The sequence below is a fragment of the Ranitomeya variabilis genome, chromosome 5 (assembly GCF_051348905.1).
Source record: "Ranitomeya variabilis isolate aRanVar5 chromosome 5, aRanVar5.hap1, whole genome shotgun sequence".
Taxonomy (NCBI): domain Eukaryota; kingdom Metazoa; phylum Chordata; class Amphibia; order Anura; family Dendrobatidae; genus Ranitomeya; species Ranitomeya variabilis.
The window spans coordinates 112,480,455-112,507,864 of NC_135236.1; the positions used below are offsets into that span (position 1 = coordinate 112,480,455).

Here is a 27,410-nt window from a genome sequence, read left to right on the forward strand (position 1 = left end):
ATGTCCCATATTGCTGAAGCATCAGAGAGCAGTGTAACATCATTTTGAATTGCCAAGCGGGACTCCCCATAATGTCCTACAGCTATGACATCTTATGGATTTTCATATCTTGTACAGTAGTGGTCAGTCCATGGGACATCATAGATCAGAGGTTCCCAGTGGAGCACTGTTTGCATGGCAAAGTAATTTTCCATCTCCAGAGTTAATGGGTAAATCTCTCTCTTCTGTGTAGGGTAAGCTCTTATGGTCAGCTGGGTCCTCTCTCACTCTCCTGTATAGTGTAAGGTATTCTGGTCAGCAGGTCCTATCTCTCTCCTGTAGAGTGTAAGGTCTTATAGTCAGTGGGATCCTCTCTCTCCTGTAGAGTGTAAGCTCTTATGATCAGTGGGTCCTGTCTCTCTCCTGTAGAGTGTAAGCTCTTATGGTCAGTGGGGTCCTCTCTCTCTCCTGTAGAGTGTAAGCTCTTTTGATCAGTGGGTCCTGTCTCTCTCCTGTAGAGTGTAAGCTCTTATGGTCAGTGGGGTCCTCTCTCTCTCCTGTAGAGTGTAAGCTCTTATGGTCAGTGGGGTCCTCTCTCTCTCCTGTAGAGTGTAAGCTCTTATGATCAGTGGGTCCTATCTCTCTCCTGTAGAGTGTAAGCTCTTATGGTCAGTGGGGTCCTCTCTCTCTCTTGTATAGTGTGAGCTCATATGGTCAGCTGGGTCTTCTCTCTCTGGTAGAGTGTAAGCTCTTTTGGTCAGTCGAGTCCACTCTCTCTCTCTCTCTTGTAGAGTGTAAGCTTTCATGGTCAGCGGAGTCCTCTCTCTCCTGTACTGTGTAAGCTTTCATGATCAGCGGAGTCCTCTCTCTCCTGTATGATGTAAGCTCTTATGGTCAGTGGGATTCTCTCTCCTATAAAGTGTAAGCTCTTATGATCAGCGGAGTACTCTCACGCTGTATTTATCTCACATGTAGATTGTAAGCTCTTATAGTTAGCAGGGTCCTCTCTCTTTTTCCTCTAGTGTGTAAGCTCTTATGGTCAGTGAGGATCTCTCTCTCCTGTATAGTGTAAGCTATAATTATGGTCAACGGGGTCTCACTCTCCTGTGCAGTGTGAACTCTTATGGTCAACTGGGTCCTCTCTCTCCTGTATAGTGTGAGCTCTTTTGGTCAGTGGGGTTCTCTTTCTTTCTCCCCTCTCCCCCACAAGTACCGTATTTTCTGAGCAACTACAAATTTTCCAGTATTGAGATTTGTGTGAATCTGTTTGGCACAAATCAAATTTTGCGAAGTCAGCGAATTTAAATTTTTAAAAATCCGTTCATCTCTAATGACCACCTCTGTACTTACTTAGGTCTTTACCAGTGTTTCCAGTCCTCAGTTATACCCAGCAGGTGATGTTTCTGGCATTTCCACAGGTGATAGAATAATTGTCAGTGTATCCGGCACTGCCATAGATGTTTTCCTATAGAATAATGTTGAGCTGTATCTGTATGGTGAGTACTTGTTGGACTGGAGCTGGGAAACACGGGCCAAAGATACTGGTAATAACCATTACATATACTGTATATGGAGAAACTCAGACACTGGCGCAGTATTACAGTAACTCTATATTCTCTCATTATATTGCAGCGATGTTCAAAGAAGCATTGTGCATTTGTAAAAAGATAATAAAATAATATCCTGATCACCTTAATACACAAAAATTAATTGAATTTCATACAAGCTTTGATATAACCATGCAATTCCAGTATATCTAAGGAAAGGCTTCATTATTTCCCCCCTCACCCTTTACACTCCTGCATTATGTTGTTGCTATATTTGCGCTTTATGAAATCTTTTGTAATTTGCTATAATTACTTCTAGAATACATACCATATATAAAGACAGCTCTTTCATGTGGTGTGAGCATAAATATGAGCTTAATCCAAGAACTGCTCATTTTTAACATAGTACTAATGCTTTATTAATATCCTATTGAATTTCATTGCTGCAGTATATACAGTAGATGTATACGCGGTATGGGGGTGCATGGGGGACAAATCGCTGCATAGCCTCAGTGCACTGTCTCAGAGGCTCGATGGACCCCATACAATTTATTTAAACTCTCTGCCTATCTCTGTGTGATCTCAGAGGAAATCCAGTAGAGGCCTCAATAGCAGATCCATTATTGCAACGCAGAAAAGGAAGCCATGATATGGCTTTGTGCATGAGAGAAAGCTGTATTCATGCACTATGTGGTGATCACCCAAAGCTTGTATGTGCCAATTCCCACTGTACAGAGTCAATAGGATATTAACACATTGATGGGAAGGAAGGAAGTTAATGTTTTCCAAATTAAAGGGGTTTTCCCACTAACAAAGTTAATTTTCATTAATATTTTAATCAGTAGATCTTTGATTAATAATAAGTTCCACAATTGGATGCGTTTAAATAAAATGTCCCTGTGCTGACATAATCTTATAAATGTGCCCCTGCTGTGTACTGTGCAATAGCTGTGTCTGACCGTACAGGAACATGTCTGATCATGCCACAGCTCCTTTGCAGGGGAGGATGCAAAAGAGAGTATACAGACAGGACAGCATAGGATTGCAGATGATTCTTTCTTTGAGGTAAAGCATTGCTTAAAGACAGTCAGGGAAATGTTTTGCCTCACAAAAAAAATCATTTTGAGTCCCATGCTATTCTGTCTGTATACTCTCTTTTGCTTCCTCCCCTGCCCAGGAGCAGTGGTATGATCAGACCATGTTCCTATACGGTCAGACACAGCCATTACACAGTACACAGCAGGGGCACATTTATAAAATTATCTCAGCACAGGGACATTTTATTTAAACACATCCAATTGTAGAACTTATTATTCTAAGATCTATTGATCATTGTGTACTTTGTTTGGGGAACAACCCCTTTAAAGACCTTCATACACTTTGGCATAAAGAGGACCTGACACTGGGTCAAAAGTGGACAGTTTTTGAAAAATGTTTCTGTTCTTCACAAGGAGGCAGGACTCACATGGTAATTATGCAGAACACACTCTCAGGGAATCTTGTGAGCCATAAGACCATAAAAATAGGCACAAGATAATGAGGCGCATATCTCTGAAACCATATGGCCAATTAAAAAAAGAATCAGAAAGACAGAACACTCAGGGGATCAGTGGGAATGGAGTTAGAGCACATACTGGACACGTTTTACCTGGTGACAGGTCCTCTTTAGAGTATGTTTCTGGTTGAATGATCATAATGCCAACACAGCCATACACATGATAGACCATGGCACTCATTATGTTTGTCAAAACTTGGCCATGGATATTTGATAACCAGGCAATGAATGAATGATCTTAGAAGTATTCTTTCAATAAAAGCTCTTTCCTTCAACTTTGGAAAGAAAAAATTTAAACCCGGCCCATTTCATTTTAAAACATGACGGTCTGCGATTTTTATGTTATAACTTTGTAAGCTTAGATCATATTTTTCCAAAAATAATCTCTTTTCATCAATTGTAATTAGATTGTCCCGCTAAATGTTTTCATCAACACGGTGCTTCCATGCCTCTTTGTGTCCTCTAGCTGGGAGTTGGGCAATCCTGCATAATTGATTGTTCAAACTATCGTTACGATGTTGTCCCCAAACTGTGCCCTCATCAATGTTATGTGAGGAGGTTTGGCTTCTGCAGAATTAGAGGAGCACATTAGCAGTGAAGCTGGTTGGGATGAGAAGCTAGCAGTACACTCCAGCCATTCAGGCCAGCTTCAGTGCAGTGCTTACAAGCTCACTATGATAGATTATAAGCACTGCTTATGTTCGGCCACTTCTGCTGGACTTTGTCAGTGGCCAGTAACCTAGACAATAAACCTCGAAGGGTTGTCCACTTCTAGGACAACCCCTTCTCATTTGCCATGTTTGGCCCTGCTAAAAAAAACCATCTAATCTCACCTCCCGTGCTGTCATCTTTCCAGCGGTGTCGTCACAACCTCACATGAGCCCAGAAATGGGAGTGCCGACACTACTGGAATGGCACTGGCACAGGACATGACATTAGGGTTTTTATCTTAATGGGGCCAAACATGGTATAACTGTCCCCGCCTTCAGACATGAGAGCTGCGGCTCACCGTTCATTTCCTGTTGATTACTTTTACTGGTCAGAAGGTGGTTGAGGACAGTGACATCAGCATTGATTGGCCTCCAGGAATGTAAGCACCGACACCGCGATAACAACACCGGCATGGGAGACGAGTATAAACTTTTTTATTTTAACGGGGCCAAACATGGGGAATGAAAATTAGTTGTCCAAGTAGTGGACAACACTTTTACATGATAAAAGAAAACAATTGCTCTATTCATGAAAATGAAGAGGAATTTTAATAACAAGTAACTCGCAAAGTTGCTTGTTTGTACAAGCAATTTGTAATTTTACTTATCTAAGATGATAGGAATAACCCTCTAATCCAAAGTGTATGGGACCCTTAAAGCATTTACCACCTATCATCTAAATGCTAGATCAGTAATTATCTAACTTTTGGGAAATCACTCGCCCCAATCACTGAAATGGAGAAACAAGGTCCCCCATTGCATCCAGCTTCAAGACCACACCCAGGAGGAGCTTTACTGGATAGGTAGTCGAGCAGGTGTCCTATCACTTCATTTAGAGTATAAAAACCCAAAGGTATGAACTTGGATAAAGACTGGTGTGCATGCAGCGTGTAAGTGCATGTTCACACTGGCCACTGAACAGAAAAAAAAAGAGAGAAACTTAATGATTAAATACCCTGCAGTAAATAAATAAATAAATAGCACAGTGCATGAAAATAATATATGGTACTTAGTTAACATGTTTTTTGATAAAATAAAATTTGAAAGCCGTCTCCCCTCTTCATGGTGACCAAAACTGGGACAGTCCTTTTTAATATTAGAGTTAGGACTGTCCCAATTACGGTCACCATGAAGAGGTGGGATGGCTTTCGCATTGTCTTTGTTTTTTTCTGTTTAGTGGCTAGTGTGAACGTATGCTTACATGCTTACATCAGTTTTTATCCCAGTTCATACCTTTTGGGTTTTATGCAGCACTGAGAGTAATACATTCTTAACATTTCAGTTTTCTTTTTAAGAACTGGGAAAAAAGCAACAATTGATATTATTCTTTTAACAGCAAAATTGTCTGCAGTCATAAGAACCTGAAGACCTACCTCTTCCGACAAGCCTACAACCTGCAGTAATCTCCGATCGACCAAACCGCTGCACGACCAGCTCTATCCTCACCTACTGTATCCTCACCCATCCCTTGTAGATTGTGAGCCCTCGCGGGCAGGGTCCTCACTCCTCCTGTACCAGTTGTGACTTGTATTGTTCAAGATTATTGTACCTGTTTTTATTATGTATACCCCTCCTCACTTGTAAAGCACCATGGAATAAATGGCGCTATAATAATAAATAATAATAATCTACTATATAATTGTCTAAGGGTCACTTCCGTCTGTCTGTCTGTCATGGATATTCATTGGTCGCGGCCTCTGTCTGTCATGGAAATCCAAGTCGCTGATTGGTCGTGGCAAAACGCCCACGACCAATCAGCGATGGGCACAGTCTGGTGGCAAAATGGCTGCTCTTCCTCCCCGCAGTCAGTGCCCGCTCCATACTCCCCTCCAGTCATCCAGTCAGCCCTCACACAAGGTTAATGCCAGCGTTACCGGAGCGCGATGTAACGCACTCCGGTTACGCAGCTATTAACCCTGTGTGACCAACTTTTTACTATTGATGATGCATATGCAGCATCAATAGTAAAAAGATCTAATGTTACAAATAATAATAATAATAAAAAAGGTTATTCTCACCCTCCGACGTCGCCCGCTGTCCTCGGCAGTGCAAGCGGCAGGTTCCAGTGCCAAGGATGCTATGCGAGAAGGACCTGCCATGACGTCACGGTCATGTGAGCGCGACGTCATCACAGGTCCTGCGCTCATACCAATCCTGGGACCGGAAGCTGTCACGTCTGTTTATCGTGGTTTTTGGTGGCTGGCACTGAGGTAACTTGGCAGCGGAGTCCTGGAATAAGCCCCTGAAGCAGTGGACTCCAAGACCCGCTCACCTACCTGGAGGTGAACCGGGTGTTCGTCATGGTGAGCGGGTGTCTTCCCTTCTCCCTACAGAAGACACTGAGGCTCTGTATCTGTACTGCAGGTCTCTGCTGCGACCCAATGTCTGAGCTAAGGCTGGAAATGCAGTGAGGCACAGACTCCAGGAGGTCCAAGTGTCTAATGGGCGAGGGCAGGGTATGATGGGCAAAGTTTGGTGTGCAGGGTACAGTGAGAAAGGTACGGTGGGCAAGGTGCTGTGTGTAGGGTATGGTGTGCAGGGTATGGTGTGCAGGGTACGGTGGGCAAGGTGCGATGGGCAAGGTACGGTGTGCAGGGTACGGTGGGCAATGTGCTGTGTGCAGGGTATGGTGTGCAGGATACGATGGGCAAGGTGCGGTGGGCAGGGTACGGTGTGCAGGGTACAGTATGCCATCTCACAAGGATCTCATCTCCTGATGGTCCTACATGATAGGCTCTAGGAGAACTGATCTGTGACTACAGCAACAGTTGGCATCAATGTGGCTGTTTTTCTCATCCCCTTTGGCACATTTGTGCCTGTCTGATGCTTTTGTGACCAGACTGTGCAATATACTACGTGGCTGGGCAATATACTACGTGGCTGGGCAATATACTACGTCGGCTGTGCAATATACTACGTGGACATGCATATTCTAGAATACCCGATGCGCTAGAATCAGGCCACCATCTAGTAATATTAATAATAAGGGCTCGGAGTAACTGTTGTTAATTTGGTAAAAAATCATGGGTAACTACTGTAAATATAGAGAGTTGTATAATATGTTAATCATGCCTTGTATTAAACTCATGTACAGCACAGGGTAGATACACTGGAGGGATCAAATTGTCACTAAATACTATAAAATTACATTATTAACAGTGTGGAGTTAGATCATCTGGATATAAAATTCATAAAACTGCTTTTACTATGGAACATTGAGGATTCTGATTATTTTATATCTTGTCTTTTCTCTATGCCCCTCCAGGTCTCAAAGTTCTAGAGGTTCTGATCAATGTGACCAGGCAGCAAGTGGAGGATTTTCATGGTTCTGAGGATTACTGGTGTCAGTGTGTTGCTTGGAGTAATCTGGGGACCTCCAAAAGTAGACGGGCATCTGTGCGCATAGCTTGTAAGTATTGTGATGGCAAAAGAGAAACTCTCTCAATGCTTCTAAAATAAAAATAGGAGACAATGTCACTTCTCCCCCTGCATGATGTTAACTAGTTATAAACAGGCAATCACATGTGATGGAAAAATAAAAACTCCCCACAATAGCTTAGAGCAGATTTCTCAGTGTGAGACATGTAATGACAGACGGTCTGATCTCCACATTGATCTCTCTGCAAAGCTGTGTGTGATTACAAAATGCCGGTAGTAGAGCAGAGATTACTTATGCCTTTCAGCTTTTATCTCACAGTAGCCAGTGTCTGGGGAGGGGCAGGATTGACCTGACCGCCGCTGCTACTTCTACAGTCCCTATAACTAAACTCCTGCATTAGTGATTGTGCTTTAATTCTGAACTACAACTTGCATTCATTTTTAACCTCTCCACAATATATTTAACCATAATGGAACAAGCTCAAGAACTGAACCGGAAGTGGCCAGTTGGGCTATTGAAACCCCAGAATAATAAGGGTTTTTTTGCCACTCCTTTGCATAGCCACAAAAAATGCTATGCAAAGTGTTAAAAATATGTGTAGAGAAGATGAGCGGATCTGGCAAGATTCAAATTTTCCAAGTCATGCAGATTTTAAATAGAAAGACCTAAGGTGTCCCAGGCCTAGTTGTAGCCGGAAGTCCCGGCCTAAAGTGTACATCACTTTCAAATAGCAACATGAGAATATATTGACCGGTTTCTTGTTTGTTTGTTTTTTGGGTGGGGGAGGTTGTAGATCATTCTTACATATATCCTTTAAGTTACATTCAGATTTCTGTTATGGGAAACTGCATAGGAGCCATCAATCCTGTAGGCCGAGGCACTACTGCAAATTCAGCCGAGCTACTGTTAAAGAGGATGTCCACTACTTTTTCATTGGTAACTCATCCTAAGGATGGGTCATCAATGTCTGATCGACCAGGGTCCCTCGATCAGCACCCCTGACTATCTTGGCGACGGTGGCACCCGGACAGAAGAACTCGCTTGTGGAGCTGGCAGTCTTATCATAATGGCCGCGGCAGGGAACTGCACATCCTCCTCCTATTGATTTGAATAAGAGGTGGATGTGCAGTACCAAGCTTCAGCCACTATCAGAAGACAGCCTGCCCTGCAAGCGGGTACTTATGGCCGGCTGCCGCCGCCACTGCCGACATGGTGACAGCTGTTTGGCAGGGTATCGGGTGTTGTATCCCAGTTGAACAGACTTTGATGACTTATCTTTAGGATGGGTCATCAATAAAAAAGTAGTGGACAACCTCTTTAAAAACAATGAGTTACTTGGAAGATTACAGCTCCAGAGCTTGCAGAATTGAATATAACTCTGTCTTCAATATATTGTAAAAATGTATGTTTTATGTAGATTTATTCTATATGTATTAGTGAAAGAACTTTAAAAAACTTAAAGCAAATTGAAAGACTTTTTTAGAGCTTGTTTTTATTTTCTATTGACCTTGAATGTATGTGATAAGCTGCGCTAAAGACATGTTTTTCCATCTGATGCTCTAAAGCAACAAAAAATATTATATTCATGGCTGGAATCGCTCAGTCAAGGCACATTGTCCCCAAGGCAGCTATTTCTTCTGTTATTGCCTCTACGGCCCCGGATTCAAAGTATGTATGTGCTGAATAAGAAATGTGTAAAACGTCTTGTTTTCTACCACAAAAGCTCATTTCAGTCACAGCAAGTCTGTAATTTTGCCCTTTTCTCCCTACAGACTTGAGGAAAAATTTTGAACAAGACCCTCAAGGAAAAGAAGTCCCCATTGAAGGAATGATTGTTCTCCACTGTCGACCACCAGAGGGGGTACCCACAGCTGAGGTTTGTAAATGACTAGTCTGTGCGATAATCCACGTTCTAGCAACTAATGGTTTATGCAAATGACTAATAACACAGAATACAGGAGCTTCTTTCTGAAAAATGACTGTTCCCGAATTCAGGAGAATATCAGCAGGGAAATTCTTCATGTTAATATGATTTAAGGTTGGAGAGCATCCTCAGCAAGATTTAATCCAAATAACACAATGATATATAGCGTTTATTCTTTACACACTTTTCCTAATTTGTCCAAAATTGTGCAACTCTTCTGACTTTAGTTTTCATGAGATGCTTGAATTTCGAAGGACAATTCAATTTGCATTAAACAAAATTGGTGCTAATCAAATTTGCAGGGAAAGGGTTATAGAATATCTCACAATCCCTTCTTCCACCACTGTTAACCCTCAGCTACTCTGTTTTCTATCTTCTTCTCATTCGGTTCTCTGGTGCTGCCGTTCTTCACCAGACCGTCACCGCATCAATGACAAGAATTACGCCCCGCGTGACAGCATGTAGGCTAGTGAAGAACAACAACTGGGGGGCTCAAAATGAGAAGACCATAAAGGAGCAATCTGAGAACGTTTGACTTTTAGGGCTCATGCAAATCAGTCCGAGAATGGACCACAATCCGGGCACTGGCCTTGGATCTCCAGACCTTAGTGTCACATCCTCATAGACGTACATGAAACTATTACGCTCAGATTGGGAGAGCCGCAACCTGTCTATGCATTGTGTGCTCACGTTGCATGGGCATCTGCGTGAGTCCTAATAGATTAATGTTTTTCAGAATTCAGGTAATTTCAGCTGTCTGGCAGCTTTGCTGCATATATACAAATCGAATCACTGAAAATTCTGATTTATTAGTAACTGAATTTTTGGGGAAGTTTCAGTGAATTTGATAAGTTTATAATTAATTTGCTCACTTCTAATATTGTTTTTTGACTGATCTGCATAGAACCCAAACTGGTGTTTTTATGTTACTGATGGCTTCATATACACAATGGCAGAACTGGATAAGGAGGCTAAGAGGCAGCCGAAAAGGACATTATAGGGCTACGTAATACAGAGTTGCAATGACTTCTTGTACTGTCGTATTGTTTACTTGCATTTCTAAGCTAATGAAACGCTAAAATAATTTTTTAGTAGTATTATGATAGCTGTAAAGTAATGGTAACTAAAAGGCAATAGTCTTCCTGTGTAATTAGTTTTCTTACACTTAAGTTGTGCACTTACATTTTGAACACATGTAATAGAAGCAGCTGGGACGCGTGATCTCCAGTGAGACTACCAATCCAGTACACGCTCCTGTACTAACTCTCTGTGAACTATAGGATGTCATCATAACTATCAAATCCTTCCTGGCAGCCCTCTGAGTCCTCATCTTCACCCGTCTCTACAGGCCTTGTTCCTCTGTATGTACCTCTATTCAGATAGTGTACAAAGTGAGTCCATACAATAGCTGCAGTCACACAGCTCCCCTGGCTTACACTGATAGTAAATACTATATATAAGTACTGTGTGCAGAATTTCCAGTGTGTTACCGTGATATGCAGCTTCACACTACTAACTAGGGTTGAGCGAAACGGGTCGTTAATTTTCAAAAGTCGCCGACTTTTGGCAAAGTCGGCGTCTCATGAAACCCGACCCGATCCCTGTGGGGGTCGGCCATGCGGTACGCGATCTTGGCGCCAAAGTCGCGTTTCGTATGACGCGATTAGCGCCATTTTTTCAGCCAATGAATGAGCGTGGGCAGAGTGATGACATAGGTGTTAGGGGAGTGAACGCCTATCGTCATGATATCGCTTGTGCGCAGGAGCGATTTGGAATGTGCAAATCGAAATTTTCTGTTCTGGGACGGAGGAGGGAGAGAGAGAGAGAGAGAGAGAGAGAGAGAGAGAGAGAGAGAGAGAGAGAGAGAGAGAGAGAGAGAGAGAGAGAGAGAGAGAGAGAGAGAGAGAGAGAGAGAGAGAGAGAGAGAGAGAGAGAGAGAGAGAGAGAGAGAGAGAGAGAGAGAGAGAGAGAGAGAGAGAGAGAGAGAGAGAGAGAGAGAGAGAGAGAGAGAGAGAGAAAAAAAAAAAAAAAAAAAAAAAAAAAAAAAAATATCTTCACTGGGTTTCGTGTTTCGGCTGAAACCCGACTTGTCACTGTGGTCGGCCGATTTCACTCGACTCGACTTTTAAGACAGTCGGGTTTCACAAAACCCGACTCGACCCTAAAAAACTAAAGGTCGCTCAACCCTACTACTAACAGCTGACAGAGAGAAACCTGTTTCAAGCAGGAGACAGGGAAAAAAGACTGAATGAATATTACATTGAATACACTGAGACTCTGCAATGTGATTCAGGGGATAGCAGATTTATCTCACTGACCTATCACTCCTGCTCCTGAGCAGAACTAAGAGCAAGTGCAATATAATGAGACTCTACTCTCTCTGCAAAGCAATAGGCAAATGTGGATTGGAAACTTGATTTGCACTGAGTATAGTCAATATAATACAGAATACAGCATTAAATACGTTGTTTATTATGCTCTGCGGCCTTCAGTCCCCAAAGTATGCTAACCCCGTAACGTCCAATGACAGATAAATCTGACATTGGACGCCTCCCCCTGTTTGGTGTGGGCTCCAGCGATGAGACCACACCTTTTCCGGCACATGACAGCTGATCTGATCAGCTGTCATGTGCCCCTAACAGCCACGGGTGGAATTGTGATACACCTGTGGCTGTTAACATGATAAATGCCACTGTCAAACTCTGACAGCGACCTTTAAAATGCACGTGCATGTCGCATAATCGCGGGTCAGTCGCTAATGGGTTGGCATGACAACCCGGGGTCTGCAGGAGACCCCTGTGGTTGTCATAGCTGGATAGCTATGAGTGCCATCCAGTAGTTGGCGCTCTTAGCAAGTGAGCATTTCTGCGACATAGAGCAGGGCTTTGCCGAATTCGAATCTCGGCACCTTTACTCATCTCTAGTTGTGATGTCAGCTCATGTCGTGATGTCAGATTGTGCATCAAGAAGACCTACGTGGCTTTGGATATGCTGTCAGAGAGTGAAGAGACCAGCTCAGGAGAGGGGCTAGCATGGCTGGGAGCTGTGGCTGCAGGGACACATGAGTGGAAGGGCTCGTTCACACGTATTTTCGGATTGAGTCCTGTCAGTTAAAAAAACAGATCACACTCGGACCAATGCTATTCAATGGGGCAGTGCGGGTGAGCGATTTTTTTTCACTGGCTGAATCTGTTTGGTCAGTATACAATTTTCTTCCAGAAGTTGGATGAGAATCATGTCTATGGAGGCAAGATAAAAATCTTATGAACAGGGTAACATCCGATTTTTATGGATACATTGCAATTCTGTAACATAGCAAACTGTAAATGATTAAGGCTGTGTGCCCACGTTGCGTTTTTAATGCATTTCCGCCTCGTTTTTTGCCGCAGCGGAAACGCTTAAAAAATGCATAGGCAGCATCAATAGTAAAAAGTTGGTCACATTTGTCAAGCACTATGCTTGACAAGTGTGACCAACCTGTCAGTCACTTTTCCAAGCGATGCTTCAAATCACTTGTAAAAGCGCAAGCATTCTGCAAGCTAAAAACGCTTGAGTTTTGCGGGAAAATGCATGCGAATTCCGCATGCGTTTTACCCGTGGCAGGGAGTTGCGGAAATGCTGTGGACATTTCCGCAGCATTTCTGCAACGTGGACACATAGCCTAATAGCTGCTGTGAAAAAATGATTGTACATGAATGACAAGTGGGAAGAAAATCATCCAACTTTTCTGGATGAAACCCAAAATGATTTTTTATACTATCTTACCTGCAAAATGAGTATGATTTTATTCTTTAACCCCTTCCCAGCCTGGTTAGCTGCCATTTTGCTGGGTCAACCAAATTCCCCCAAATTTTTCCCAGATTTCCAGATTTCCTAGAATTTGGAAATGATAAATTTGATGGAATTGAATGGAAACTTTCAATGATCACTACCAGAGGATAACAATAAAGCGACCGATCTGATAACTGCACTGTGACTGGACCCGTGTGATCGTTACAGGGTAAGGACTAGACATACAGTAAGGACTAGTGAAAGATATAGGGAATATCCAGCAGCAGGTGCGGACGTTCAGTAAAGCAATCTTAGGCATGTTTTCAGAAATGCTTCCCACTGCTTATGGCATTTTCTCTTCTGGAGCTAAAGAAATGAAAATTCCAGACCAGCGGCCATTGTGCATTCAATAGGACTTTGCGTGTATGTTCTTGCATGCTGGGTATGATCAGTTCAGAAACATCACCTGCTGGACAGCAGAAAATGGCATGGTGGGGTTATAGAGCAATGCAATCGGGTAACACAAGATGTGACACAGCCTCAAACATATTGTAGTAAAAGTAATATTCGTGTCTACATGTGAAAAATATGCTCTGCCTGTGCTCAGGTTATATCTAGTAATGGGCCTGAGTATATTTCTTGTACTCATCTGAATTATATAACTGAATGTACTATATGGGATTTAGGATTGTCATTTAGGCTATAGATGCCAATGTTACAGGAACTCTGACAGCAGATTATTGCTATGTAATCTGAGAGCAGCATGATGTAGGGGCAGAGAGACTGATTCTTGCAAAGTGTCACTTACTGAACTTTGTGCTGTTATCAATGAAATCAGTGTTTTATCAGCAGGAGATTATCACTAGAGGACTATTTGTCTCATGCCATGTAGCTCTCCTGCTCTGTGTAAACTTGCCCCCACAGTTGATTGGCAGCTTTCTGCCTATGCACAGTTACACAGAAAGTAGCCAATCATTGTTGTGGGCAGGGTTATACACAGCTCAGCAGTCAGAGAAATGCTGGATCTGCAGCAGACAGAAATGTAATTTTATGAGAATGACCGCATGCAGAGCAGTAAGTGACACATCACTAGAATCAGGGTCTTTGCCCATACATCATGTTGCTTTCAGATAACATGGAGAAAACCTGCTTACAGATGCCCTTTAAAACACTTTTTGTTGTGTTGCACTGTCAGCCAAAACCATGGCCCCCCTTATACATAATAATCATGAGCTTCTTATCTCTTACTTCTTTCCTGTCCTGCTGTTATTCTGATATAGTGATCCATGAACACGTCACATACTGTCACGGATCCTCCTTTTAACTGATAGTATAGTATTTGGTCTGTTGCAGCAATTCTTTATTTGCACATTTTTACAGGCCTGTCAGTCATGACATACAGTATTGATTGGCATCCGGTATCAGGTTTCTTAGATGTAGCTCCGGTGTCAGATTTTTTTATTTTTCCACTTTTAATCTCGCTTGTTTAAATGGTCAACAAACTTTTCATAAATCAATAGTACAGGCAAATATAAGAAACTCTGTAATATATCTTATCAGAGAAATCTGTTCCTTTCGTCACATTTGAGCTAGTGCTTCTCCTCCCGCCACCTCCTGAGCTCAACATTCACTCTAAAAAAAAAACCTGTAAAAATTCATCCTGCTTAAGACTAAGGCTACTTTCACACTAGCGTCGGCCCGGTTCCCGACGCTAGCATTGTCTCCACCGCACAACGGGGGCAGCGGATGCATTTTTCCAGCGCATCCGCTGCCCCATTGTGAAGTGCGGGGAGGTGGGGGCTGAGTTCCGGCCGCGCATGCGCGGTCGGAAAAAGCGGACCGTCGTGAGCAAAAAAACGTTACATGTAGCGTTTTTTGGTCCCGACAGTCCGCCACAACACGGCGCAACCGTCGCACGACGGTTGCGACGTGTGTCAATCCGTCGCAATACGTCGCTTAATGTTAGTCTATGGGGAAAAACGCATCCTGCAAGCACTTTTGCAGGATGCGTTTTTTCGGCAAAACGATGCATTGTGGCGGATTGCAGTTAGCGCTAGTGTGAAAGTAGCCTTAGAGGACTAGCAGCTCACTGAGGGATCAGGTTACAAGTATCTATGGATGTCTGTAGGAAGGAGGTGGAGCAAAGAAAAAGTATAGACAGAAGGAGACACTGACAGATCGTGATGCAGCTTTCTAGTACGTGTTTATCTCACCCCAGTGCTGGATTCACAGCTACGCAGTGCAGAATAAGCAGCGAGTCTCATTTCAGAAAACACAATGTGACTAAGTACTCATGGCTTTTTCTGTTGGCTCAGCATGTCTTAAGATGAGTGGCCAAAAAATGACTAGCTTTGAATAGGTATGCTTTTTATGATCCTCTGTTGGGAGATGTTTATGATATTTGGGTCTATATGGGGTCACTCAGTGGATGGGATGGGATTTGCAGCAAAAACAGGGTGACATAAAAAATAATGACATACAAATATATTGGATTTGTATGTATCTGTGTTATAGATTTACCCATTTATTGGAAAGAATCTATTTCAGGCTATGTTCACACGTTGCAGATTAGCCTTAGGAATTTCTGGTGCAGATTCTGCCTCTCCTGGCAGAAAACGCAGCTGCGGATTTGTCGCGGTTTTTGTGCGGATCCGCAGCATTTTTTGTGCAGTTTTGCTGCAGTATTTTTGCAGATTTACTGCAGTTTTTACCCCTGCGGATTTCTATAATGGAGTGGGTACAAAAACGCTGCAGATCCGCAAAAAAGAAGTGACATGCTACCTCTTTTAATCCGCAGCGTTTCTGCACCGGATTTTCCGCAACGTGTGCGCAGCTTTTTTTTTCTCATTGATTTACATTATACTGTAAATCAATTGCGGATCTTCAGTGTTTCTGCACCGCAAAAAAATGCTGCGGATCCACAGAAAATCCGCAACGTGTGCACATACCCTAGTGCCAAATGTACACAGACACAGCTTCTCCAATAAATATTAGCTTATCTGTGGGTTTATATCAGCAGGAATCCTTAGGCTAGGTTCCCCTGGAGTTTTTTTAGAGGTAGAAAAAGTTGTTCAAGAGAAATCCACTTCAGTAAACGTTCCTTTTTTTTCTTTTATTAAAGCATTTTTGTAAAAAAAATATTTAGTGTTTTGAAGTCTTATGACTTGTCAGAATCAAGTGTGGAGCGGATTCCACAAAGAATCCAACTCTGAAATGTGACGTATCTCTTCTTTTATTCTGTGACAAGGTCTTCAACACTTCATTGCAAAAAACAGATCAAAAAACTTGTATGAACAGCAAAGTGGATTTTCCATTGAATTGAATGGGAAGAATATTCAAAGACTATTTGAAGGGGTTTTTGACAGACCCACTTCAATATTTTCCTCCTTATACAGTCTTTATATTGTTTCTTAGGCCCCTTTCACACATCAGTTTTTTGCCATCAGTCGCAATCCGTCAAATTTTGAAAAAAACTGATGCCACTGGATCCATTTTTCTCATAGACTTGTGTTAGCGATGAATTGCGACGGATGGCCTCACGTTTCATCCATCGTTCATCGGTTCCATCGAAAATTGTTTCTCCGGTGGCCAGAGACAACGGACAAAGTAATCTTTTTTTGTGTACGTCGAAAAAACGGACAGAGACAGATCCATTGCCGTCCATCGTTGGATAGAATGGAAGCCTATGGCACCGGATCCGTCAAATGACAGAATCCGGTGACAGATTCTGTTTTTTTTTAAACTGAGCGTGCTCCGATCCAATTAGCCAGATCCGCTAGTTGGATCCGTCCAAAAAACAGATCCGTTGCATCAGTTTTTCACAATCTGCGACGGATCCATCGATCCGTTGACCCAACGGATGGTGACTGGCAAAAAACTGATGTGTGAAAGGGGCCTTAGGCTAGGGTCACACAAGCATATTTTTACTCATCCGTCAAGAATCGGGTCAATTATGCAAATCACGTTATGCTGTTGATTTAAAAAATATTTGTTGGAAAAATAGTGCTACTTTGACATTGCTCCTGATGGAATATAATCCAAAGTGTAAAAAATTTGTGAGGAAAACAATATTTTAAAATGCTTACAAACCGCTTCAGGAAACCAAAACCGTATCCAAAAACTGTCCAAAGAATGAATGTTTCCTGAAGCAGTTTATAGTAGAACTTATTGCTTTTGACAGCCTGAAAACAACCCTGTGTCCACATACCCCAAGGATCTAGGTTTAGGCTCAGGTCACACGTCCTTATTTTCCCTCATCTGAGAAAGTCCAATTATGCTAATCGCACTTTGATCATAGTGTAATCTGCTTCTCTCAGACGAGAAGATGTTGAAAAAATATTCTCCGTCATCTCCATTCTATCAGTTCATGGAAATTGGACTGATCTCAGATATCATCCGAATGCAGTCTAATGGTTTCCACAGACTCATTGACTTGCATGGCCGAGTGTTATCCAAATATCAGATCAAACTCGGGCATGCTGTGATTGTTTACTGGTACTGGTTCGGTCCAAGGAAAATATCAGACATGTGGACGGCTCCATAGCATAATATTGGTCTGAGTGAATATTTTGTCGGATGGAAATAACAGCCAAGTACATGACGAGCCCTTAGACCATGTGCACAGAATGAGTATTTGGTCAGTTTTTTACCTCAGTATCTGTAAGCCAAAACCAGGAGCGGGTGATAAATGCAGAAGTGGTGGCATGTTTCTATTATACTTTTCCTCTGATTGTTCCCCTCTTGGTTTTGGCTTACAAATACTGAGGTAAAAAAATTCACCAAAAATGAATCAAGTGGAATAGTTTTTTTTGTATAGAGCACTCATATTAAATACAAAAGAGCAAATGATAAACAATAATTCAAAAGAAAAAACAATGGGAGGAAAAATAGAAGAACCTAAAGCTTGCTGTGACTCTGGTATTGACATCCTTTACATTAAGTTAGTATGTAAACACATTTTGGCTCGCCTGAGGTAAATCACTATTGAGAATCACCTGTGATTAATTGTCAGTGCCCACGTGACATGAATTAGCCAACAAATGGTGATTTCAGTGTTTTAAATACCCACATGGTAGGACCTGTTCCTTTGTCACAATGGTGAAGACAAAGCAGCTGTCTGAGTACATCAGAACTGCTATTATTAGCAAATACAAGACTTCCAAAGGGTATAAAACCACCTCCAATGATCTTGGTATCCCAGTTTCAACAGTGCACAATGTTATTAAAACGTTTGCCAAGCATGCATTCGTCAAGAACCTCCTTGTACGTGGGGGAAAGAGAAAACTTGACATGAGATGTCTTCAAAGGTTGGTGCGAATGGTGGAGAAAACACCACTTTCAAATATCCAAATACCTGAAGGCCAACCTGTAACAGTCTAGAGTCATGGTTTCAACAAGTACCATACGCCGCACACTAAACTAAGCAGAGCTTCATAGGCTAAGGACAAAGAAGAAACCATTGCTGAAGAAAAGACATAAAAAGGAATTACTAATCTTTGTCAAAGAGTACCTTGACAAACCACAATCCTTCTGGGAAAATGTTCTGTGGACAGATGAAAAAAATTTGAGCTTTTTGGCAAAGCACAGTAACTGTTTATATACAGATGGCTTAATTAAGTTTATAAAGAAATGAACAACCTACCCCCAGTTAAGCACGTTGGAGGATCCAAGGATCCATAATACTGTGTGGTTGCTTTGTTGAATCTGGTACTGGAGGCCTTGACCGTATCACAGGAATTATAAGATCAGATAATTATGAGATCAGAGAATTATCAAGAGATTTTAGAGTAAAATGTACTACCCAGTGTGAGAAAACTTGGCTTGAGTCAAAGATCATGGGCCCTTCATCAAGACAATGACCCAAAGCACTCATCCAAAAGTACATAGGAATGGTTGAAAAATAAAAAAATGGACTGTGCAAGAAGCTTACAGATGGCTACAAGAAACGTAATTAAAAAATCTTGAGGTACACTGACGAACTATGGTACATTTCCATTTATTTCTGAAGCTATTGTATGTCTATGAAAAAATGAAGGGGTGCCAGTAATGGTGATCAGCACTGGATTTTGCTTAATAGGTGCAGAAATTGTGCAAAACCAAAAACTCACCAAAAGCTCATCATGGGAACGTAGCGTAATATCATGATCCAAAAATTTAATCTAGATATAGAGCGAGAAATAAGAGATATTAACGAGGTGAAACAAGCCTAGTGATCACTCCTGTGTCTGCCATCACAAACCTTCATACCTGCCACAACAACACTATATAAGATGCAAGGACTGGATTTCACAAGATCACAAAATTCAAGGAAGAACATCTGCCAGACGGCTACCCTTCTGTGCACATCTCTTTCATTTATCGGTTTGGAGCAGATTATCGTCTGCGCAGAAGCTAGAAAAATAAAGATATGAGCTGAACGAGCCTCTCCCTGCATAAGTAGCTGACACTGCAGCAGAGATATGGATGGGAAGGTTTAATGGCTTCTTTGGAAAAATGCAGCCTTTCTATCGTTACCATGACAGTCATTTATTCAGTCACACTAAAAGCTCCCGCTCCAGCACAAGAGGAACAATTTGGTTTCCCTTTGAACATTTAACTTGTTGATGTGAACTTTTAAGAACATTTATAATGCAAGAGAACACAATCTCAACACAAGACACTTGTTATTTCATGGAAACCAATTTATCGGCTCCAAAACAATTCATTATTCGCGAAATGCAGGTTATTCTACTTCACAGCCCAGGCGGGAGAACCCATCACTCCTCGAGAAAGTGTTGTGGAGAAAAAGAAATGGAAATGTGATGTTTTAATCTGCAGTGCAAAGCTTCCCTCCTTACATTTCTTGTGATCTGATTCTGTAAACCTTCTTTGCCAATATTCTGATTAGTGTTACCCAAACTTGGTACAACTTAATTAACTAAACTCTATAAACAGCAAAAAATTTAAGGTGTAACCTCATAGAAACGGCGCCACTCCTATCCACAGGCTGTGTCTGGTACTGCAGCTCACCAGATTTACTCAATGGAGGATTCTTACCTCAGACATTGATGAATTGTGCCGTTAATCCTGCTAATCATCACAAAAGCAGTTGCCAATTTTACTTATTAAAATGGCCAGAACATTGCCATACAGATCGTCAATAATCCAGCCTCAATGATTTAGTCACAGATCATGAAAAATAAAAATCGCAGCATGTCAGTGAAAAAAAAAGTCCATCTGTCCTGCCCCGATGAATAACACTGGTTGTTGCACTATTGGACATAACATCGATTAGCACTCGTCCGATTTACACGGTGGAGTGAACCAGCAATGAAACCGTAACTCCCTAATGGAACATCATTTTCAACCCTTTCCTCCGCTTTGATGCATTGTACATCAAGTGCTTTTGGTTGTAAAGACACCTTGACACAGGCCTGGACTGACCCACAGGAGAATCCTCCGGTGGGCCCCTGGGCAAGAGTTTACCACCACCCTCTTATATGAGCAGTACTTGGCACAATATTCATGAATCACTATGTACAGACAATGGCGGCATCTTATTCATTTACCAATCTGCCCAGTCCATTGTTATATAAATTTGTGAATGAGGATAATGTCAAGTTTGCATGTAGCTGAAACTTGGGACCCTGGAGATGGTTACAGGTGGCACCCCAGTCTGACATTACCTTGACATTCTACTTTATCAAGGAGATCACTTGGGCATTACCACTGTGTCTGCACAATTCCTAGTAGCAAGTCTGCAGTAATATGCAGCTGCACTCACATGGCTCAGCTTAAGAGCTCGGGCACACAACTGTATTTTCGGTCTGAGTGCTAGCGGCTTGCACTCAGACCAATGTTAGTCTATGGAGCCGTGCATGTCTGACTTTTTTCTTGGACAGAACTAGTCGGAAGAAAAAAATCACATCATGACCAATTTAGATCCAATATTTGGATTGCACTCAGCCATGCAAGTCAATGAGTCCATGGGAGAGACGGGACCACACTCAGAAGAATTTTTTTTTTTATCTTCTCCACATCGGAGAAAAATGCGTCACGCTTTGATCAAACTGTGGTCAAGATATGAAAAATTTCTTATGCTGCTAGCGGTGACATCATGAAGGTTATCACAGCACATCTGCCAGCTCACACTGACCTGACCATGGGAACAGTTGGATGTGACCTGCAGTATCGCTCCTCACTGCAGCTGCCTCCTAAGCTCACCTTAGTCTCTCCTGAATTCATGGCTAAACAGTCACATCATGCCACCGCGTGGCCATGCAATCCGGATGAAGCATAGTTGGGCTCTTCATGGGACAAATGAATTGTTTTCGGACAGGTGAGGAATATGATGTTTAATATTTTCAATTTTACAGTAATAAATGGGAAAAAGAGGGTACAGAGTGTGGAAAAGAAAAACAAAAGTTTCTCCATCTTCTCCATGCAGTCAGTTCGTGAAACTCAGACCGCACTCATATGTCATCCAAGTGCGGTCCAGTTTTTTTCACAGACTCATGGACTTGCAGGCGAAGTGCAATCCGAATAGCAGAGTCAAATTGTGCATTGCACATGTGCACAGCCTCACTCAGTAACGTTAAACCGAATGCGGTCCGATGTTTGGATGGATCGCACTTGAACTGAACATATGGTCGTCTGCACAAGCCGTAACAGTTTAGCTGGCCTTGAACATTAAATACCTGTAGGCTAAACAATCGTTTGGTGACAGCTTTCTCTTGTGTTCTCTATGAAAGAACTGCTGCCTATATTACCTGCTGAAAAACAGGTTTCATGTGCTTGAATTCCCGTTGTCCAAACCATATCTGTCGGGGGACAATAAGGAAGCCTTTACACACGTTATGTGGTCAGCTGATCCTACCAAAATTGGTGGTTCCATCTTTCTATAATGTGGTGGTCCTTAGTCAATTCAGTGTTACAATTATATTTGATAACAGAACTGAAAATGGATGTTCCCCTTGTATCACTGAGTGCTGGTGACATGATTGCCAGACCTGGGATCAGTATGGGGGCAATGATGCCCAAGACCATCTTTTGTTAAGGCCCGTTAGGACATGAAAGGTGAATTCACAAACTCATGTGCACAGCGCAATATATTGTTGTATATAAATAAAAAAGTAAATAAATAATGATAAAACCTGCACAAATTCGTGTAAGATTAAGAAATAAACTAAGCATAACAAATGACAGAAAGTCTGTTTTTTAAGACTATCCCCCTCAAACAAATTAAATTTATAGGATTAAATGCCATATAAAAATCACAGCTTGTCATGCAAATAACTGCGCCCAATAAAAAAAGTTGTTTAGGCTAGGTTCATACTCATACGCTGTGCTTCGATGGGCACTATGATAGGTCTCCTGTCGGAATCCTAGAAAAACAGGAACCCTAGACGGAGAACAAATGGAGTCAGTCACTTTAATGAAGCCAACGGAGTCCCTGAGGACACTTTCTGGTCTTCATCTCGTCTTTCTCAGACATTCGCAAAAAACGTGTTCTGCCACGTGGCTCTGTCGGGGTTTTTCACCACAATATTGTCTTTCTGGGATTCCAATAGAAACCGTGAGATTGTGGTCAGTGGAGAGAACTGTATGTGATAATCTAGTCTTAAAAACAAAAAAAAACAACATACTGTGGCCCTGAACAAGTTAATATGCATTGGCACTCGACATATAAAAATTCTGCCCCGTATATTGAGCCACCCCATTACTATTATGGTTTTATTAAGTCCCATACAATGTACTGACTCATACAAATTTTCAGGGATTTTTCACATTTTTGCGTTCTTGCATACGTCTTCAAAGGAAAGTGAATACCAAGTATCCACACAAACCCTAAATTCCTTTTGTGTGCTAGTTCTGCAAGAGACCGCCTTTGTACAGACAGAAATAACAAATGCATTTCGGCGGCGTCGTTGTTTATGTCCCTTTAGAGAAGCCATTGATTTAATTCACCTTGCTGTGAATATGCACTGGAGCTCGGGCTCATTTGCAGACAGACACTCTTATCTGCTCAGATTACTCATCCTGTGTCTGACGGGCAAACCCACGATTTCTGCCAACGGTACAAATTGCCAAAACAACAGCACATCAGTAAATAAGAGCATCGTTTAGGAGACAGACGTGACATCAGAGATAAACCTTAAAACAATCCCACCACGAGAGCTCACAATGAGGAACGTTGGACTAAATTGTTTAATGTCTTAATAGAAAGCTAATGGTCTTTGAAATGGAAACATTTGATTGGTTAAATACTAGTAATTAAGGGGCATTTAATGCCTGCTTGGAGCGGCGAGCATTTGAAAGGAATTGTCTCAGTAATGAGAAAATTGTGGAAAAGACCCATATTGATAATACCCATTATTTAAGGAAGCGATGGTTTGGATTTTATCGTTGGGACTCGTATTTTATTCATACCATTGAGCTCAAGGCTTAAGAAATGAGCTGGAATGTCTTCTGAGAACATTTTCTCCTTGGAAATCATTAATTCTGATTATTTCGAGTGTTACAACTCTTCTAGGGCTTTATACATATGGCTTATGAAATTTAGCTCAGCAATAGATATGGAATTAATATCTGCAGACATAACATTGTTTTTCAAGGCATCTGTTTATTCTTACACTGCTTATTTCATCTGCATTCTTATTTTGTGTGCAAAAAAATCAGTGTTGAAGGCCTAATTCAGACGTCCGTAATTTTTCTTGTATGTAAAAGACCAGATCGTTAGTCTTCAGTGTTTTGGATCTGAGTTTGGTCACTGTTGGGGCTCATTCATAAGTCAAAAAGAAATATTAGCAAAAAACAAAAAGTGGTTTTAAAACATAACTTTTACTAGTTAGGTTGTTAAAAGGAGGTCCATAGCCTCCATAAAATCAATGTGAATATTGAACCATAACACACATATATCTTAAACCCCTGTTTGGGGGAAATAATTAAAAACCCATCTCATTTAGAGATACACAATTTTTTTTTTACTTATAGGTATTTTGCTGAAATAATATAAAACCCAAAAGCCCAACTGAGGCAATCAGTTTGAGATTAAACCTATTATTCACATGTACCTTTCCATTAGGAGGATTTATCTGTCACATATCATCGTATGTGCCATATAGAAAATACATCTGGAACAATCTCACCATTTGTTGTCTCCTTTCTTTTTCTTTTTCCTCCTTTCACCACAGTTTATGGAGTCTGGGTCGCAGTCACAGTCCCTGTTAGACCCTATTTTTGGCTGACCCTGATAGCCCAAAAGACTCCTGCCCTTACAAGGGCAGTCCATAGCTAGCCCTCTCCCTAGCCAGCCCTGGACTGACCCTGTGTGCCTCCCGACGCGTTTCTTCAGCAAAGTGATTCATCAGGGGACTGGCACATTAATTCTTATTAGCAGTTTCTGGGCAACATCTCCCTTCTGTCAGGAGAAAAAGGCAGTGGCTCATAAGTCAGTTTTTCACCTACAAGTGCTGTCTAGATAGCACTCATACCTATCACAGTCTATGGGGCTGTCCACATGTCAGATATTTGTCTGAGACCAAATGGTCCGTGCAGAATCATGGAGACATGTCCGATATAGTGTTAGATTAAAATCAACAACGCAAGTCTATGAGTCCATGAAAAATCGTAAAGCCCTCGAATGCCATCCATGTGCTCTCCATTTTTCACTTAATTTTTTTTTCTTAGGCTACGTTCACGCAGCGTCGGCGACGCAACGCACAACGCAAACAAAAACGCAGCAAAACGCATGCACAACGCTGCGTTTTGCGACGCATGCGTCCTTTTTTTGGTTGATTTTGGACGCAGCAAAAATGCAACTTGCTGCGTCCTCTGCGCCCGGACGCGTGCGCCGCAGTGACGCATGCGTCGCAAAACGCAAGTGCAACGCATGTCCATGCGCCCCCATGTTAAATATAGGGGCGTATGACGCATGCGGCGACGCTGCGGCGCCCGATGCTGCGGCGCAGACCGCAAATGTGAACGTAGACTTACTCATAAATGAAAAAAAGCCTGATTAAAATCTGATGACCTTAGTTTTTACCATCAGTGTTTTAACAGTAATTTTCACGTATGGAAATATAAATGAGTTGCCGAAAGAATGATCATGTCACCTTTTTTTTTAACACTTTTGGGTTTCCAGAGCCTAAAGTAGTTAAAAGAAGTGACAAAAAGCAAAAAAAAATGCACAGTGCTGTCCTGTTGACCTTCCTCTGCACCTTGTTCATTTTATGGGGCACATTTACGATGCCCATAAAAAAACACCATATGAATAGTGTTGAGCGATACCGTCCGATACTTGAAAGTATCGGTATCGGAAAGTATCGGCCGATACCGGCAAAGTATCGGATCCAATCCGATACCGATACCCGATACCAATACAAGTCAATGGGACTCAAGTATCGGACGGTATTCCTGATGGTTCCCAGGGTCTGAAGGAGAGGAAACTCTCCTTCAGGCCCTGGGATCCATATAAATGTGTAAAAGAAAGAATTAAAATAAAAAATATCGCTATACTCACCTCTCCGACGCAGCCTGGACCTCAGCGAGGGAACCGGCAGCGTTGTTTGTTTAAAATTCGCGCTTTTACTTGGTTACGTGAAGTCCCGGCTTGTGATTGGTCAGGGCGGCCATGTTGCCGGGACGCGGACCAATCACAGCAAGCCGTGACGAAATTACGTCACGGCTTGCTGTGATTGGTCCGCGTCCCAGGAACATGGCCGCCATTAACCAATCACAAGCCGTGACGTCACGGGAGGCTGGACATGCGCGTATTTTGAAAAGCGCGCGTGTCCAGCCTCCCGTGACGTCCCGGCTTGTGATTGGTTAATGGCGGCCATGTTGCCGGGACGTCACTGGAGGCTGGACACGCGCGCTTTTCAAAATACGCGCATGTCCAGCCTCCCGTGACGTCCCGGCTTGTGATTGGTTAATGGCGGCCATGTTGCCGGGACATCACTGGAGGCTGGACACGCGCGCTTTTCAAAATACGCGCATGTCCAGCCTCCCGTGACGTCCCGGCTTGTGATTGGTTAATGGCGGCCATGTTGCCGGGACGTCACTGGAGGCTGGACACGCGCGCTTTTCAAAATACGCGCATGTCCAGCCTCCCGTGACGTCCCGGCTTGTGATTGGTTAATGGCGGCCATGTTGCCGGGACGTCACTGGAGGCTGGACACGCGCGCTTTTCAAAATACGCGCATGTCCAGCCTCCCGTGACGTCCCGGCTTGTGATTGGTTAATGGCGGCCATGTTGCCGGGACGTCACTGGAGGCTGGACACGCGCGCTTTTCAAAATACGCGCATGTCCAGCCTCCCGTGACGTCCCGGCTTGTGATTGGTTAATGGCGGCCATGTTGCCGGGACGTCACTGGAGGCTGGACACGCGCGCTTTTCAAAATACGCGCATGTCCAGCCTCCCGTGACGTCCCGGCTTGTGATTGGTTAATGGCGGCCATGTTGCCGGGACGCGGACCAATCACAGCAAGCCGTGACGTAATTTCGTCACGGCTTGCTGTGATTGGTCCGCGTCCCGGCAACATGGCCGCCCTGACCAATCACAAGCCGGGACTTCACGTAACCAAGTAAAAGCGCGAAATTTAAACAAACAACGCTGCCGGTTCCCTCGCTGAGGTCCCGGCTGCGTCGGACAGGTGAGTATAGCGATATTTTTTATTTTAATTCTCTTTTTTACACATTATTACATTAATGTTGTTGCGATACCCGATACCCGATACCACAAAAGTATCGGATCTCGGTATCGGAAATTCCGATACAGCAAGTATCGGCCGATACCCGATACTTGCAGTATCGGAATGCTCAACACTACATATGAACTGAACCTAACACTGCACCACGGGTTGTTGCTTGCAAACTTTACTTTGGCTTTCTTAGCTTAGCATTTAGGCTAGGATAAATGCATTATTCTCCATTCTCTAAAGTAGAGGAGATTGGTATCATCTTTACATCTCAAGCTTAGTTCGATAACTGTCCTTTGAAAAGGTTTTCCAATTCAGTGATTATTTATTAATTTTTACAAAAAGTATGATTATATTGAATAACAAAATGATTCATTCTCAATCCCTGACTCTTCTGTTTCCAAAGCTATGTTGCTCCATCAATGTTTGCATTGCCCTGTTCCAGTGATGATGTGACATGCCTATATGCAGCCATTAACTGGTTGTAGCAATGATGTGTGGACATCAATAAGTCATGAGGCCAGCGATTGGCTGCAGTGGTCACATATCATCAGGTCACTGCTGAGACTGGGTGAACAGAGACCGGTGGGGGATCAAGTAAGCATTTTCATGCGAGTGGCAGGAATTGGTACAGAGCAAATTACATTTCTATTTTTTATACTATTTTGTAGCTATTTGAAAAAAAGAATAAGTTATGGAGTTGGAAATCTCTTTTAAACACACTTAAAGGGGTGGTTCAAAATACAAATGAACTTTAATCCTAAATGCCTCTCTATTTGATATCAACTCTTTTTTCTAATATACTTTAATTAAAAATTCCCTATCCTTCCCTCACTACACTATCTAGCTGCTTTACTTTTTACTACTAC

General features: G+C 42.4%; 1 protein-coding gene across 8 annotated transcripts in view; it reads left to right on the forward strand.

Moving 5' to 3' along the window:
- Positions 1–27,410, forward strand: part of UNC5D (unc-5 netrin receptor D) — a 930,366-nt gene that overhangs the window by 301,998 nt on the left and 600,958 nt on the right. For all 8 annotated transcript variants that reach the window (XM_077263128.1, XM_077263129.1, XM_077263131.1 and 5 more), the window contains exons 3-4: positions 7,057–7,200; positions 8,943–9,046. In XM_077263128.1, the coding sequence (XP_077119243.1) occupies positions 7,057–7,200; positions 8,943–9,046 (248 nt within the window). The remainder of the gene's footprint in view (positions 1–7,056; positions 7,201–8,942; positions 9,047–27,410) is intronic.